Source organism: Acipenser ruthenus, chromosome 38 (assembly GCF_902713425.1).
Source record: "Acipenser ruthenus chromosome 38, fAciRut3.2 maternal haplotype, whole genome shotgun sequence".
Taxonomy (NCBI): Eukaryota; Metazoa; Chordata; class Actinopteri; order Acipenseriformes; family Acipenseridae; genus Acipenser; species Acipenser ruthenus.
Window position 1 is genome coordinate 10,448,167 of NC_081226.1, and position 17,745 is coordinate 10,465,911.

Below are 17,745 nucleotides of genomic sequence, written 5' to 3' on the forward strand. Positions count from 1 at the left end.
AAACCTGGACGCCTGAACAGCATTTTCAGCGTCCGCCTCTGTGTGTCTCGCCTCTATCAGAGGATCCCCACACAGTAACATTGCAGACATGCCAATTTCCCAACACCATTCATTATGCTTACTCTTGATCTTAACACATTGATCCCAATCACTTACAGTATCACACAAGAATGACCACTGACTGCTCTAGTCTATTAGGGTAACTTTTATTTAATCACAGAGAGAATGACAGAGAAATGTTTAATTGTTAGTTCAATCCATAATATCATTGAGTATAGACATATGCAATTGACTACAAATAAATGAAAATAATCAGATATATATAGAGGTTGGAAATAAGCCTGTTTAACCAGCTGTGTTTATAATGATCCCTCTTACAACTTCCTTACAACTATAAAAAGTACAAGACTTTTACTATCTTTTCATTAAATGCCCCATATATTTGTACTGTAAGAAATTATTAAATACACCGTGACCTGCCTCAAGAACTGTCTTAGCCACATCTAACCAGCTCTTTGACTCTTTTTTGAGCTGGTTGATCTCCTCCTTCAGCATCGTTGCCTTCTCCTCAAAGCCCTTCTTTATCAGCTCCTCCTGCTCTTTCAGCTTGCTCTCCAGCGCGTTCTCGTACTCCTTGCGGGCGTTCTCTATCTCTTCCTGCAGCTTCAGCTCCATTTGCTGCTCGTTCTCTGCGCGGCTCCTCTGCTCCTCCTCCAAGGTGCACTTCATCTGACGGGTTTCCTCCTCCATTGCCTTGTTCTGCTGCTCCATTTGGAGTGCATGCTCCCTCTCGCCTTGGTTTAAAATGTAGGAAGGCAGACAGAAAACATGGTTTTAGCATTTTTTTTTGTAATTTTGTTTGCTACACTTTTCTTTAAATGTGTGCAAAACATTTCAGTGATCAAGCCACCCCAACAATCGCAACGGAACCCCAACTTGGTATTATTGCTTGCCTATTAAAGTATCATAAGTAAGAATCACGACTCTCTTTGTAAAATAATGATTATGCAATTGAAACTCTTGCCATGGATCACCATCTAGAGAAAGATCTAAGCTAGGGAAAGGCATTTACTGAGCAATGTAGAAATACAGTGTTTTGCAGGGCGTCCTGTGCAAACATTGATTGCCATGTTAATTAATATATAACACTTGAAAGTCGAATGTAGTATCCCAAGGTTAAAGTGTAGTAAAGCAGGGTGAAGCATGGCCATGTTATGGTTATGGTTAGGGTTATGTTTACAGTACTAACACTAGGATGGTTATGGTTATGGTTACAGTACTAACACTAGGGTGGTTATGGTTACAGTACTAACACTAGGGTGGTTATGGTTAGGGTTATGTTTACAGTACTAACACTAGGATGGTTATGGTTATGGTTACAGTACTAACACTAGGGTGGTTATGGTTACAGTACTAACACTAGGGTGGTTAGGGTTATGGTTAGCGTTACAGTACTAACACTAGGGTGGTTATGGTCAGGGTTAGGGTTACAGTACTAACACTAGGGTGGTTAGGGTTAGGGTTACAGTACTAACACTAGGGTGGTTAGGGTTAGGGTTACAGTACTAACACTAGGGTGGTTATGGTCAGGGTTAGGGTTACAGTACTAACACTAGGGTGGTTAGGGTTAGGGTTACAGTACTAACACTAGGGTGGTTAGGGTTAGGGTTACAGTACTAACACTAGGGGGGTTAGGGTTAGGGTTACAGTACTAACGCTAGGGTGGTTAGGGTTAGGGTTAGGGTTACAGTACTAACACTAGGGTGGTTATGCTCCAGTGATGCAGGGGATACTTACTGGCTATTTGCTTCTCATTTTCTGTGAGTTTTTGATCAGCCAGCAGAATGGAGGCAGCTTCGATTTTCTTCTGTTTTAGAAATTGGTCCAGAACGTCCTCTGCCTGCAGACATACAGATATGTATAAGCCCGGAGATACATTATTAAATGTGCTCTCAGTCTACTCTTTAGAACTCAAGGTTGATGCTTGTTCTGGTATCTAAGCACATCCTCTTCTGTTTGTCAATTTCACTCCAGTTATGCAGCTGCAATCAGTCCAGGAAGCAACATCCTTATCATTATGCTTGTCCTTGTCATTAACATGATCAGTATCAGTGTCATTATCACTGATGATACTGATAATGATACTGATAGTGATACTGATAGTGATAATTATACACTATCATTATCAGTATGACTATCAGTATCAGTATGTGTTTTGAAGGATCTGCATATCCTGGATCAATGTGCAGAACCAGCCAGTAAAGAGCCCTCATAATGAACAGGTGGATCAGTGATAAGTTTTGTCTCCTTAATAAACAGTAAGAACACTCAATCGTTCATTTCATGTCTTGCACCCCCCAACAGACTGGGGGCGCTGTTGCTCTTAGTGCCCACCTTCGTTCCCTTGTTGGGTGTGGCTCTGAATTGTTCCTCCACATCATCACGGTCCTCGCAGTACAGCTTGTAGCCACCAGGTGTTGCGTAAACTCCTTGCTGTAGATTGTGACTCATCTGGACGGACAGATCCGCAAGCACTTTGTTGCATGTTTCTATGGAGACATCATCATTGTGCTTCACAAGCTCAGTGTAATGACTGATAATCTGATCCTGTGAATGAGAGACAATGCTTGTTTAGTTCAGACAGCAGCACAGTATATCATGCCGGTTCAGTTATGTTGGGTGATGTCTTACTGGAGTATAAATATACATTAGAGGATATTTTTCACTTGTAAATATATCTGAATCCACCCACACCCGACATGAAGCTCCCACCAGTACAGCATATGAAAGAACAGAGTTGGGTTTCAGACATGATTCAGACCACCAAAGGATCATTCATAAATTGTACAAACTTTGCTGATGAGCTTTAGCTGGAAAAATAGCAAGAGGGAAGTACTTCTATTCTGACTAAAGGATAGTATGAATAAATAACATTGCAAAGCGTGCAGTCACTACAATGAGGGTCGGGGTGAAACAGAGTTCAGAAACCACAAGAGCATATTGCTTTGCAGGAAGCACAGCTGTCTGTTATAAACAGGAAGGGGCCCTCATATCGGGGATATTGCAAAGCAGCTCACTGCAGCCTCTGCAATAACAAGCAGGCAGATGGGGATTACAATGAATATATAAGAGACTTAGGACTGAGGAGTGGAGCTAGAGAGGGACAGACCAGACCAGGTGCATCCGGACGCTGGGCTGAGCTGCTTCAAACTGTGTCTCATTCAGGACTGCTACACTATATCACACTAGATGTGTGTGTGTGTGTTCATGGAACTGTGTGTTTGGGGGTTCATAATCACGCATTAAATCACCATTAGATGTCACACCTGTTGATCTGCATGCTTTGAAATAATGTGTGTATTAAGTTAGGTGTGTGAATAAATGATTTAGATATGATTTCAGGTTTTGTGTGGAGTGTCATTTTTCTGACATCATATTTAAAAGAAACAACAGGAACTCAGCAAAAACGATATAAAAGCAGATGCAAGTTTAAAATCTATAGTGCCTTTCACGTTGAATGCGTTTTATAGTTATTAAAAAATATTTTAATAAAAATGTAAATGTCCAACTGACAGGTGGTTCTATAAGTGGTTACCAGGAGTTTCCCAGTTCAATCCCAGTCACCGACGCACTGAGTGTGACCCTGAGCAAGTCACTTCACCTCCTTGTGCTCCGTCCTTCATGTGAGACGTAAAACAAACAAGCTCTTATCGGAAGTGACTCTGAAGCAGCAGTTGTGATGCATAGTTCACCCCCAAGTCTCTGTAAGTCGCTTTGGATAAAAGCGTCTTCTAAATGACTAATTAATTCATTATAATACCAAACTGCCTGGAGTTCAGATTTTGCAGTAATACGTCCTTTGCAGGTAAGAAGATCAAGGCAGTATCAATAGTGCTAGAATGTGAGGAGGAGTGAGGCAGAGAGCAGAGAGAGTTACCGCTAGAGTCTTCTGGTGTATATGTCCATCGTCCTTGAAGGACCGCTTCATGAAGGTCTCCAGGGCTTGTTTCTCCCACTTTCCATGCTGCTCAGAAATCCTGTCCCTCGTCACTGGGATCTGCACTGACTGCTCCATTCCCTTCTGGTACACAGCCAGCCCCTGCTGCACGGCAGCCTTGTTCTCAATCTGAGCCATGGCAAGCACCGCATTATCCAAGCAGGGCACTGACCCGCTCGAGATGGTGTCCACATAGGTGCTGACCAAGCTACCCAGCACTGAAGAGCAAGAACAGAACCAAAGCAGCATTAACATCATTCAACAGCAATAGCATCATTCTGAACAGGCTCTGATATTCAACAGGAATAGCATCATTCTGAACAGGCTCTGATATTCAACACAGCAATAACATAATTATGAACAGGCTCTGATATTCAACAGCAATAACATCATTCTGAACAGGCTCTGATATTCAACAGCAATAACATCATTCTGAACAGGCTCTGATATTCTACAGCAATAACATCATTCTGAACAGGCTCTGATATTCAACAGCAATAACATCATTCTGAACAGGCTCTGATATTCAACACAGCAATAGCATCATTCTGAACGGGCTCTGATATTCAACACAGCAATAGCATCATTCTGAACAGGCTCTGATATTCAACAGCAATAACATCATTCTGAACAGGCTCTGATATTCAACAGCAATAGCATCATTCTGAACAGGCTCTGATATTCAACACAGCAATAGCATCATTCTGAACAGGCTCTGATATTCAACAGCAATAACATCATTCTGAACAGGCTCTGATATTCAACAGCAATAGCATCATTCTGAACAGGCTCTGGTGGCTCACTCACTTCTCCCGGTGACTTTGTGCCCTCCCTTGATGGTCTTGACAGTAGACTGTGTGAAGATGTATTCACAGAACTGTTTGGCGGCCTGCAAGAATGTGGCACTCAGCTCATTCTCCTCCATTGACTCGACGCGGCTCATGTTCTCTCCTGCTGTCGGCGCTACAAACACAAAGCACCTCCGCGTGGGGAAGAATCTGCGAATGCACTCCCGTGGGAGGTTGTAGTCCGACACCTTCTTACCAAAGCCTGGGGATACATTGGAGAAGGAAGATTAGAGCACGGAAGGGAGGTACGAGAGGATTGAAGACTTATCTCAATATTTTTCATGTAAGATGCGATGATTATCTTTTCGAAGGTAGCTCCAGTACATTGGATCTGCACTAAGCTCTGTTACCTTTCTTGAGGGAGAGAGCATGCTCCAGATACTCATCCGCTGATACACAGACTCCCTCGATCTTCAGCTCCAGGGTGAAATCACGCACAGCCCAGATAAACTGAGGGAAATAGCGCACAAAGTGAATGTCCTCTTCATCGCTGGCGCTGTCCTGAGACTTCACCTTGATCAAGTCAGTCAGCTCCGTCACATACCTGCCAGCTCTAAGGAAAACACACTTTACCAGCAAGCTGATTCACTGGGTGAGGAAGCTCCATGCTGACTGGCGGTGTTGCGAGTAGAGGAGTGAGATGTGAGGTGTTGCGAGTAGAGGAGTGAGGGGTGAGGGGTGAGGGTGAGGGTGAGGGTGAGGGTGAGAGGTGTTGGGTGGGGTTAGGTGTTGTGAGTAGAGGAGTGAGGGGTGAGGGGTGATTGTGAAGGTGAGGGTGAGAGGTGTTGGGAGTAGAGGAGTGAGGGGTGTGGGGTGGAGTTAGGTGTTGCGAGTAGAGGAGTGAGATGTGAGGTGTTGCTAGTAGAGGAGTGAGGGGTGAGAGGTGAGATGTTGGGAGTAGAGGAGTGAGGGATGAGGATCAAGAGATGAGTAGTGAGTGATAGGGTGAGGGTGAGAGGTCAGGTGTTGGGATTAGAGGAGTTGAGGAGTGAGGGGTGAGGGGTCAGGGTGAGAGGTGAGGTGTTGGGAGTAGAGAAGTTCTGGGGTGAGGGTTGGGGTGAGGGTGAGAGGTGAGGGGGGGTAGCACTTTTGTTAAGAGATATTCCTTTTTCTGTTTCATTCTTGTTCACATAATGTCATTGGGTTGGTACAGTAATGGTTAATCCAGTTGTTGAGTTTGAATGTGCGGTTCAGTTTCTATAGGGTTTGTTATGTAGTGTATGGAGAGCAGGATGAATGTGCGGTTCAGTTTCTATAGGGTTTGTTATGTAGTGTATGGAGAGCAGGATGAATGTGCGGTTCAGTTTCTATAGGGTTTGTTATGTAGTGTGTGGAGAGCAGGGTGAATGTGCGGTTCAGTTTCTATAGGGTTTGTTATGTAGTATGTGGAGAGCAGGATGAATGTGCGGTTCAGTTTCTATAGGGTTTGTTATGTAGTGTATGGAGAGCAGGGTGAATGTGTGGTTCAGTTTCTATAGGGTTTGTTATGTAGTGTATGGAGAGCTGGGTGAATGTGCGGTTCAGTTTCTATAGGGTTTGTTATGTAGTGTATGGAGAGCAGGAGTTCAGGAAAGGATACTGCAGGTTTTCAAGAGCATTGTTGTCGATCGTGCCACGACTGTTGTAGACCAGAGTGCTGCTCAACAGGACAGCCAGAGCAAAGATCCAGCAGTCATTCCTCTGGTCTCCCTGTGTAGCATTATTATTATTATTATTATTATTATTATTATTATTATTATTATTATTTTACTTTTTTTCAATTTTGTTTTCCAATGTTATTCTCAACACTTCTTCACGTGTTTAAAATAAACACTGCTAGTTCTACCATTTCAATATAACACACAGTACGCACCAAAACTGTGCTCTTACATGTCACCAGAAACGCTCAAAAGAATTATAGCCTTATTCAGCACGGTTGGGTGTGAATTATTCTTTATAATAATATTATTATTTAATATGCAGTACTTTGAAGAAAATGACCACTTTATGTATCACGATAACATTTTATTAAAAACCTTTATGTGAGAGGGGAGGGATTTGGACTGGCCGTCAGGCGCATACGTGAGTTTGTAGGGGGTTCGGACACCCCGTGTATCCCCACTCTGTCAGGCAATGTCTCGCATAAAAGATTAATTCTCAAACTGAACGCAGTAGGGATTCAAGGAAATGCATGCACATGGATTAGGGAGTGGTTAACATGTAGAAAACAGAAAGTACTGATTAGAAGAGAAACTTCAAAATGGAGCGAGGTAACCAGTGGTGTACCACAGGGATCAGTATTAGGTCCTCTGCTATTCCTAATCTACATTAATGATTTAGATTCTGGTATAGTAAGCAAACTTCTTAAATTTGCAGATGACACAAAAATAGGAGGAGTGGCAAACACTGTTGCAGCCTCAAAGGTCATTCAAAATGATCTAGACAGCATTCAGAACTTGGCAGACACATGGCACAATGACATTTAATAGAGAAAAGTGTAAGGTATTGCACGCAGGCAATAAAAATGTGCATTATAAATATCATATGGGAGATACTGAAATTGAAGAAGGGAACTATGAAAAAGACCTAGGAGTTTATGTTGACTCAGAAATGTCTTCATCTAGACAATGTGGGGAAGCTATAAAAAGGCCAACAAGATGCTCAGATATATTGTGAGAAGTGTTGAATTTAAATCAAGGGAAGTAATGTTAAAACTTTACAATGCATTAGTAAGACCTCATCTAGAATACTGTGTTCAGTTCTGATCACCTTGTTACAAAAAGGATATTGCTGCTCTAGAAAGAGTGCAAAGAAGAGCAACCAGAATTATCCCGGGTTTAAAAGGCATGTCGTATGCAGACAGGCTAAAAGAATTGAATCTATTCAGTCTTGAACAAAGAAGACTACGCAGCGATCTGATTCAAACATTTAAAATCCTAAAAGGTATAGACAATGTCGACCCAGGGGACTTTTTTGACCTGAAAAAAGAAACAAGGGCTAGGGGTCACAAATGGAGATTAGATAAAGGGGCATTCAGAACAGAAAATAGGAGGCGCTTTTTTACAGAGAATTGTGAGGGTCTGGCACCAACTCCCCAGTAATGTTGTTGAAGCTGAAACCCTGGGATCCTTCAAGAAGCTGCTTGATGAGATTCTGGGATCAATAAGCTAATAGCAACCAAACAAGCAAGATGGGCTGAATTGCCTCCTCTCGTTTGTAAACTTTCTTATGTTCTTATGTTTTTTCTTATGTTCTTATGTTCTTTTTGACAGGAGTCAGCTGTGAGTGAATTGGCTGGCGCTCTGTTATTGGCTGGGGGGTGGGACTATACAGAGTGAGTGACTAAATAAAAAGCACTGGCTCCTGCAGGAAGTATAGTGGAGCGTGACGTCACAGCAGAATCCTGACATTTGGAAACGAAACCTGGAGATTCTGGAGCAGCGGGTCAGGGAGACAAAGCGGAGACTGCAGCGTGAGACAAACCCGTGGTGCAAGCCAGCCACGCAGAGGTTATTTAATCTGACTAGTTAGTTTAGCGGGACTGAGCCGTCCCACAGTGTATAGGAGAGGACATTGAGCAGTGCCTGTTCCTCAGGGCTTCCACCACTAGAGGGAGCAACGAGTCACGGTTTAAAAAACAAAACCTGCACCTTTTATTTTGAAGTTTTTCCTTAGTGTTTTGTTTTCCTTTTTCCTTTCTCCTTTTGCTTACTCTTTTGGTTTCCACACCTGCGCGTGTGATTTATGAAGAACGGGGCACAATGCCATTGCTGGTAAAGTGCCCCCGAACTGGCAAAGAAGCACCTGCCAATAGAGCTGTGAAAAATACATCTGGGCGCCTGTGCCAGCGCTTCATATTTGACCTTTGTGTCTGCCTTGTGCTTTCCCACACCCTTCCACACCCTACAACAGTATTTAATGTGTTTATTAACTTGAATATATTATGTAGGATAACTGAGTATGATAATCAACTTTAAATGGAATACTGCAGCTGGTTTGTATAATAGATTATCAGAAATGTTAGCACTAATCTTGCACTTCCTTTCCTAAGGTAAGTTGAGGCTGTCAAAGAACATTGTTAATCGGGTCTGTGACACCAAACCAGGATTATTTTATAAAAGCTAACTTGTGCGACCCGTCCCATAGGACTCCACAGACACGCTGTACCTTCTCCACATCTCCCAGCCCCTCCGTATCGAGCAGCACGAGGGTGTGGCCGGGTTTACACGGGTGAGGGACACACCACATCCAGATGCCTTTAGTGTGGGACTGTATGGTCGCCCCCAGGGAGAATCCTGCAAAACAAAGGGGAATTCCACAATGCCAGCACAGCCCAGGCAAACCCTTTCAGCACTTTGCTCACGCCCAGTTCTGCTTATAGATGCTTTTCACAGTGTATAAGAAGAAGGTGTGGTCCCTCAGAAACATGTGCAGTTCCAGCAGTACAGCAGGCTGTGCCATGACAATCCGAACACTGCTCATTGTAAACTCTTAACATGATCGCATCCCTCTCTGACAATGTGCCTTTACCTTTTCATAGTCAAACAACACAAAGACATGGACACAAGACTATGGACTGCCAGGCGTGTTGATACAGTTAATACAACTCTGTGAGGAGTGAGGCCGGAGGGTGTAGCAACACTGCATTTACACCAGACAGTTTTGTATTGGTCCAGAAGAATTTTAATTGATGAAGAAATATGAAAAATCACATAATGATGATTATTTTGAATATGTAGACTATAGAGACGGAGTAATAGGATTGTAATGTTTTCAAGACAGATCACATTCGTGCCCCATCTACTTTTGTCTTCGTCCTGCTTTCACCCACTCCCTGTTTTAATATACAGGGAGTACGACTAAAGAAGTATTAATTGTTGCGTGAAACTGTAATCGCTTTAACTCAATTAGGGATTGTTTGAATGCTGATATCTCAGATGCACATTATCTCTGTGCAAGGAAACAAATAATAATTAACACTTCAGTAGTTCGGGACAAACACCAATCACAAAATGTTTTAGTACAAATATTTATTGTAGAGAATGCGGAGTATGCGATTTAACAGAAAAGTATGCTGTATATACACATTCATTTGGCATCAAACCTAACTTGGTTTGAGGGTTCGCTGCCTGGCCAACTGGACGAGGCTGAGACCCCCATTTGATAAAATATAAAAACTGTTAAGAAAGGAGGAGATGGGGAGGTGGTGGGTTACGATGAAATCAAAACACAACTGAGAGATAAGTGAAGCGGGTATTTATAGTGCTAACAATTTAAATTAGCTAATGTGTAAATTGAATGATTCAATTTGGTGACGCGGAGATTGGTGTCTGACCCTCCTCCGAACTTTAATTATAAATTTCATTTTACTCTCACTAGACGAATGAGTTACAGAAAATCACAGCAGAAATACAACTCGAAAGAAAAAAACCATGTGAGGAAATATAAATGTGATCATGTACACTAACCGGACTGTAACTTATGAGTTCACAGAACTTCAGAGTGTAAATAACAGGAAATCAGTCTTTGTGAGAGCAGACATTAACGAAAGTAGGTTTGCTAAGGCAACATCCGTTTTTTAGAGGTTGTGGTTAGGACTTATGAAGAAGTGTACATGATGCAAGACACGTAGAGCAGTGCAATCTGAGGGGAGTCAGAATTAACAGAACACCACAAACATGCTTTTTAGCACGTCGTCTCATTGCTTGATGTGGTATAGGTACAGCAGGGCAGGGATGCTTATTTGAGACACGCTTCCAAGAGCTTGCATTCCCTCCCCGAACATCGTGTGAGGTGTGCCTGACGGGACTCCCAATGGGAAGGGAATATGACCAGCTACCTAACTACTGTCTAGAACCTAGTGACCATTTTAACATGTCTAATGTTAATCTCTTCTAATGCAGGTGTGCTCTGAGACTTGGAATCAATAAATATAACACTGTACAAGTTCAATCAGGAGTGATTCTCGTCTTAATTACACTTTATTAATTATAGCAACACACTCTAAAGTCTCAGAGCCTGTCTGTCTGTAAGTTCACTCTGATGTCTATTGGAAATAATGAGTGCTTAAAACAGATGCAGACAGGACCCCCCCTTCTTACCCGATCTCTTCCCAGCCAGCTTGTTCATGAGGTAGGATTTGCCTGTGCGATACAAGCCCACGATAGCCACCACCACCACCGGCTGGTCAATCTGGGACAGGATCTCCAGCGCCTGCTGGGTCACATGAAGCTGTCCAGTGGAGCTGTTCTCTATCAGACACACAGGGGCTGGCATTGCCACTGTATTGCTGGCCATTGCTGCTTCCTGCACACAAAACCACATTCAAGTCTTAGAAACGCTGATTTACAGAAATTAACTGACAAACGTTTTCTGTTTTTCTCACAAAAAGCCTCGGACAAACTAAGAACAAAAAGCAAATACATACCACAGAGATGAGTAGCAGTAGCTACATACCTTGCAACAGTTCACCACAGTAAAGTGTAGTGAAGCGCAGTGAAAGCATGGTAACGCATAAGTGAGCATTGTAAAACCCAGAGAGATATGCTAAAGTATATGCAAATGTACTGGGGTAAACTGTAAGAGAACAGACAAAAAGAGACTCAATATTTGGTAAAATAAAGAGAAGCGAAATGGAAAGACAATCAACGAACACAAGTCAGGGATGCAGGGGAGTCGTATATTAAGAGAAAGGGCACAAGAAAACAGGCAAAGGTTTTCCAAAACAGGAACGTATTATTATTATTATTATTATTATTATTATTATTATTATTATTATTATTATTATTATTATTATACATTATTTTGTACAACTATCCTTGCTGTTGCCCTAATGAATTTAAAAATCGGAATGTATTTTGTAAAAATATTAAACTTTTTAATTAAATATTCCTTGTCATGTCACAGATACTGTTCTTCCACAAAATCACAAATAGCTGGAGATATACTGTTCTTCTGAAATACAGTTTTAAAAAACCCTGTAAACCCTAAATAATAAATCCCATTGAAAAAACAATTGAAGGGAAGATAAAGGCCATCATACGGGTACATATGTTTCAGGTGATGCATCTCAGAGCATTGTCTTTAGCAGGTTAAATAAAAAATGATTGCACCGCTCAAAACTACTTAGAGTGCACGTGTATGGCTCTTTGTGAGGATTGAATTTGTACAGCTGCTGCGAGTCTGAAAGAGCTCATATAAACTCAGCAAAACAAACACACCATTGAGGAATTGCACAATGAATTACCCACGAATTACTGGAAATGTAAGGAGGCAGTAAACCTGTGATCTGATCAATAATAGTATTGTTTTTATTTATTTATTTTTAGAATTACAGTAAAACAGTGTTGACAACACATTTGACAAAAATGGTATCACAATTGTCTCCATATCCAGTAATGCCGGTTTTCAAAGCGCTTGTGAAGGACTGTGCGTGCAGTTATGCAGAGCTGTGTCGTCTTTATGAAGGTGTTATATTATGAATGAGCTTCATTATCAAATACAGCGCTAACAACAAATACTATACCTGTGTGCGGTGTTTACTACACCTTCCATAGCTTAATCCTCTAAACACTAAATAAATACGTACATAATAATACACTTCAGCCTGCATTAAAGTCTTCAAAAACATGATACAAATGCCAGCATTTACACTGAGCTAAGATTTCATAGAGAGGTGAATTTTCGTTGACTGTACCTGTTTTTTCTCTGCAGTGTATTAAGAATATCTGAGGAATGTGAACCGAACGCCGCTCTGCTTTGACTGCTGTGCTCCGCTCTCTCTATACTGCTGTGAAAGGACAAGGAGAGGCTGCAGGTTTTATCACGCTCAAGAAATTACTTTCAGTTTCACTTTGAAGAAGTCGTTGAAATAACAGCAAAACTCTCCTTCAATCCGAATTCTCTTTCTTAAAAGAAGACCGGAGCAAGCCGGGTCACTGTAAAGATTTTATTTTTCAGATTCAGATTGTAAATAAATCAATTCATCAGTTATTAACTATCTTATTCTTCTTATTTCTTTTCCAGTGTTTCGACTCGCTATTACACAACAAGTTCCAACCCACCCCTGATGACTAACGGAATAATAATAAGAATAGAGGAGGCTGTCTGGTTTAGTGGTTAAAGAAAAGGGCTTATAACCAAGAGGTCCCCGGTTCAAATCCCACTTCAACCACTAACTCATTGTGTGACCCTGAGCAAGTCACTTAACCTCCTTGTGCTCCGTCTTTTGGGTGAGATGTAATTGTAAGTGACTCTGCAGCTGATGCATCGTTCACACACCCTAGTCTCTGTAAGTCTTTGGAGGTAAAGTGCTGGCGACTCACAGCGTAACTGAGCAGTGTTCTAATGCTTTTAAAAGGCATCTCTTTAATTGTGTTACACAGTGAACATTAGAATGATCTCAACTTAGGGATGATGCCTCGATATGACAGTGTGATGATCCCACAATCATGAGAAAGAATAGCATGATTTAATGATACATCTTTTTGTACAGTTGTGTTAATTCAATGAAGTGATTTAAAACGTATATTTTGTTTTGGTGTACTTTTTCAAACTATTACGTTTACATTCACGGCATATATTTCTTTCTATTCCAACATCTGTCTAAGACACAGTGTTCAAGTCCTTGAACTTATGTTTCAGTTACATTGTATTCAGGAATAGCACTATTGTCTGCAACACCTCTTTAATTGTCTTTAAGATTTACTTAATTCAATTAGATCTAATACTATTTCAGTAGTTCGGGACAAACACCAATCACAAAATGTTTTAGTACAAATATTTATTGTAGAGAATGCGGAGTATGCGATTTAACAGAAAAGTATGCTGTACATACACATTCATTTGGCATCAAACCTAACTTGGTTTGAGGGTTCGCTGCCTGGCCAACTGGACGAGGTTGAGACCCCCATTTGATAAAACATAAAAACTGTTATTAAGAAAGGAGGAGATGGGGAGGTGGTGGGTTACGATGAAATCAAAACGCAACTGAGAGATAAGTGAAGCGGGTATTTATAGTGCTAACAATTTAAATTAGCTAATGTGTAAATTGAATGATTCAATTTGGTGATGCGGAGATTGGTGTCTGACCCTCCTCCCGAACTTTAATTATAAATTTCATTAATAATAATTGCTTTGCAGATTTTATAAGTACAAAAAGTGGTCTGGAAAAGCAACAAATAAAACAAGCCAACTGTCTCAAATGCAGCGATTGAAAAAATAGCAAAGAGAAAAGGAGCTTTGCAGCAGCATTTCACTGTCTGAAGATGTATAAAGTGGGTTGAAGGGCTTGCGATTGCTGTTTGGTATTGTAAATGAATTGCATAATATTATTAGACATGTTATTTTGCTGAATGTATTGCACAATGCAAATTTATTTTACACTGTAAACTTGGCAAAATTAATAAAAAATATTAATAAAAACTTCTTTAAGATTCACTGTAGGGTATTCTGTGTGTTGCATAAACTAAAGCAATGCGAGGCACAGCCGTGTGCAGCGGACATGCGAGGAAATGAACAGTTCAACAGTTAAAGGGGCAGGAAAATAGTATAATAGCGACAGTAGTGACTTCAGAATAAATGCTCATCAATACAAAAGCCTTCTTTAAACCTTTTAAAAACATTTTCTATGTGATCATTTCCAGGCTGATGCCGTTCTGAAGGAATTTCTGAATGGAAAAGAGACAATGGGTAACATGATTCTTGCTGCTGATGAGTCTCTCAGCGAGCAACAGAAACGTATAGAAGGTGAGGTTCAAATCCTGACTGAAACAGGGTCTTATCCACCAGCATGAAGCACCACTCATCTTTACACATGCTCATGAGATGTTACACTTATCCACCATCATGAAGCACCACTCATCTTTACACATGCTGATGAGATGTTACACTTATCCACCATCATGAAGCACCACTCATCTTTACACATGCTCATGAGATGTTACACTTATCCACCAGCATGAAGCACCACTCATCTTTACACATGCTCATGAGATGTTACACTTATCCACCATCATGAAGCACCACTCATCTTTACACATGCTCATGAGATGTTACACTTATCCACCAGCATGAAGCACCACTCATCTTTACACATGCTGATGAGATGTTACACTTATCCACCATCATGAAGCACCACTCATCTTTACACATGCTCATGAGATGTTACACTTATCCACCAGCATGAAGCACCACTCATCTTTACACATGCTCATGAGATGTTACACTTATCCACCAGCATGAAGCACCACTCATCTTTACACATGCTCATGAGATGTTACACTTATCCACCAGCATGAAGCACCACTCATCTTTACACATGCTGATGAGATGTTACACTTATCCACCATCATGAAGCACCACTCATCTTTACACATGCTCATGAGATGTTACACTTATCCACCAGCATGAAGCACCACTCATCTTTACACATGCTCATGAGATGTTACACTTATCCACCATCATGAAGCACCACTCATCTTTACACATGCTGATGAGATGTTACACTTATCCACCAGCATGAAGCACCACTCATCTTTACACATGCTGATGAGATGTTACACTTATCCACCATCATGAAGCACCACTCATCTTTACACATGCTGATGAGATGTTACACTTATCCACCAGCATGAAGCACCACTCATCTTTACACATGCTCATGAGATGTTACACTTATCCACCATCATGAAGCACCACTCATCTTTACACATGCTCATGAGATGTTACACTTATCCACCAGCATGAAGCACCACTCATCTTTACACCTGCTCATGAGATGTTACACTTATCCACCAGCATGAAGCACCACTCATCTTTACACCTGCTCATGAGATGTTACACTTATCCACCAGCATGAAGCACCACTCATCTTTACACATGCTGATGAGATGTTACACTTATCCACCAGCATGAAAATAAAATATCTAAATTATGTTGATATAGTCTTTTTTTTAAAAAAAAAATATGGCTCAATCCTAAAATCTTAAGTGATGCAAAACTTTTTTTTTCCAAAGCTGTAGAAAGGAAGCTGTCAATCAGTTGAGTTACTGGCTGTGGTAATCTGTGTGAAGAGTCCAGTTAGGCATGTTGTGGCCAGTTCCCAACCCTCTCCTGTCAGCTTCACAGGAGCACCAATGCAGTGTGTGTCCTAAACCACTGTGATCTTTCCAGCCCTGTTAAGTCACTGTGAGTTGCTGGGATAGATGCTTAATAGAAATGAAATGGAATAATAATTCAAGCTATGAAATGGAGTTTCCTCTTTCAGAATCATTAAAGGCCCTATTGTTGTGTTCACATGTAACCATATAACCTGCCTCCCTTTTTATAGGAACAGAAGGATCTTCTAGAGAGCGGTCTTGAGGAGAAGGCAAAGAAACTGGAGAATGACGTCAGAAGCCTGAGTCAGAAGAAGGAGGAGACACAATCCCAGTCCAACTTAAGCAGAGTCGTGGAAACAGTTGGCAACGCGGCTTCCTTGTTTTAACCAGGAATAGCTGGAAGAGCACTCGGAGTTGTCACTTCTTTATGATGAAATGGGCTTTGTAGCTATTCGTAAAATGTGTATGCAGATATTTTGCACTTTTCATGAAAAATAAAAATCTTGATCTCCTTCATATATGGTTATGCTCCAGTGTGTATCACCGTGACAAACCGAGTTGAGCTTCCCACATGGAGGACCGTCTTCAATTGTCTTTGTGTAAAAGAACAGCACTCCAACAAGCACAGGTAGGTTTTTAAACAGGACAAGCCTGTATCTTATTTTAAACATAAAACAAAATAAACAAAACAAAAACCTAACTCCTTCCAGGAGTGCTAACTAAAAGTTTCAGTTCTAAACTATACCGGACAGCAAAGCTGTTTACCGCTCAGAAAACCATATGCTTTTACAAGTGAATTCAAACCACTGTACCTTCTCTTGTAGTGAAAGAAATTAAGCTGACAAATGGTTTTTGATTCAAAAACACTTTCTATACACGAAAGGTATACCTCCAAGACAATCATATCAGCACAAGATTCAAACTGACTTTGGACAAGGCCTGAGTACATATGTTTGTATTAGAAAGCATGGATATCCATGGAGTCAATTCGAATGAGATGAAAAGACTGACAAAACTTTACAATGTTTGGCATTTATACCTTTGTAAACAATTGTTGACTCCACTCTCATTTGTCTTACTTCTGTCCAATGATCAGTGTTTCCACTCTATCACTGCACATTCCCTCTGATGGGGAAAAGGGAGCTTTCCATACCACGTTGTATCTAGCAGGGTGCATCCATCTTATCTTTCATTTCCCTCCCCCATCTCACACTATCTCTGCTAATCTCCTGCCTTTTGGAGTTTAGCTCAGACACCTATGTGTGACTGAGTCGTGTTAGGCTATAAAAAACTGCACGTAGCTGGTTTTGCCGATGGGAAATGAAAGTATTGAGTAACTCAAAACTTACACAATACTGTATAGAAACTTAATACAAAAGCATATTAAACAACTGAATTACTAAGCACTTGTGGCAAAGTGGTGAGTGGATACAGGTGAGTGCAGTGCAGGTACGAATCACACAGGCAATTACTAACAGGTGCAAGGGTGTTTATTGATAAATTACAATGTCCAGAGGCTTAAATGCAAATACATGTAAATAATAATGTCGGCAGTGATTACAGCGGCGTGTATCACTTCGGTTTTTGTAAACTCCCACGGGTTTGACCCGCAACCAAAAAGTCCAGTTTTATCACCCACACAAAACAAGAGCTTTTTCTAACTGTGCACAGACTCTGGAACTCACTCCCTGAGCATATCTGCCAGGCTGACTCGCTTCTGATTTCTAAAAGTAGATTAAAAACGTTCCTTATTGATACTATCAGACACACATGGAACCTAGAACAGTGGTTCCCAAACCGGTCCTTAAGTAACTGAGACCTC

General features: G+C 41.1%; 1 protein-coding gene across 1 annotated transcript; it reads right to left on the bottom strand.

Annotated features, from left to right (window-relative positions):
- Positions 1-336: 336 nt before the first annotated feature.
- Positions 337-12,749, bottom strand: LOC117971650 (guanylate-binding protein 1-like). Its single transcript, XM_059009051.1, has 10 exons — positions 12,521-12,749; positions 10,926-11,130; positions 8,992-9,119; positions 6,425-6,534; positions 5,196-5,389; positions 4,805-5,047; positions 3,938-4,215; positions 2,395-2,607; positions 1,798-1,900; positions 337-794 (listed from the first exon to the last, which is right to left on the bottom strand). Exons 2-10 carry the CDS (start codon positions 11,119-11,121, stop codon positions 415-417), a joined length of 1,845 nt encoding a protein of 614 aa, XP_058865034.1. The 5' UTR covers positions 11,122-11,130; positions 12,521-12,749; the 3' UTR covers positions 337-414.
- Positions 12,750-17,745: the final 4,996 nt, after the last annotated feature.

Bases quoted from the DNA above. Each gene is read 5' to 3' on its own strand.
- LOC117971650 (XM_059009051.1), bottom strand. From the start codon at position 11,121: ATGGCCAGCAATACAGTGGCAATGCCAGCCCCTGTGTGTCTGATAGAG. The intron at 6,535-8,991 runs GTACAGCGTGTC...AATGCTACACAG, and splicing joins GGCTGGGAGATGTGGAGAAG to GGAGACCAGAGGAATGACTG. The intron at 5,048-5,195 runs GTAACAGAGCTT...ATGTATCCCCAG, and splicing joins TGCTCTCTCCCTCAAGAAAG to GCTTTGGTAAGAAGGTGTCG.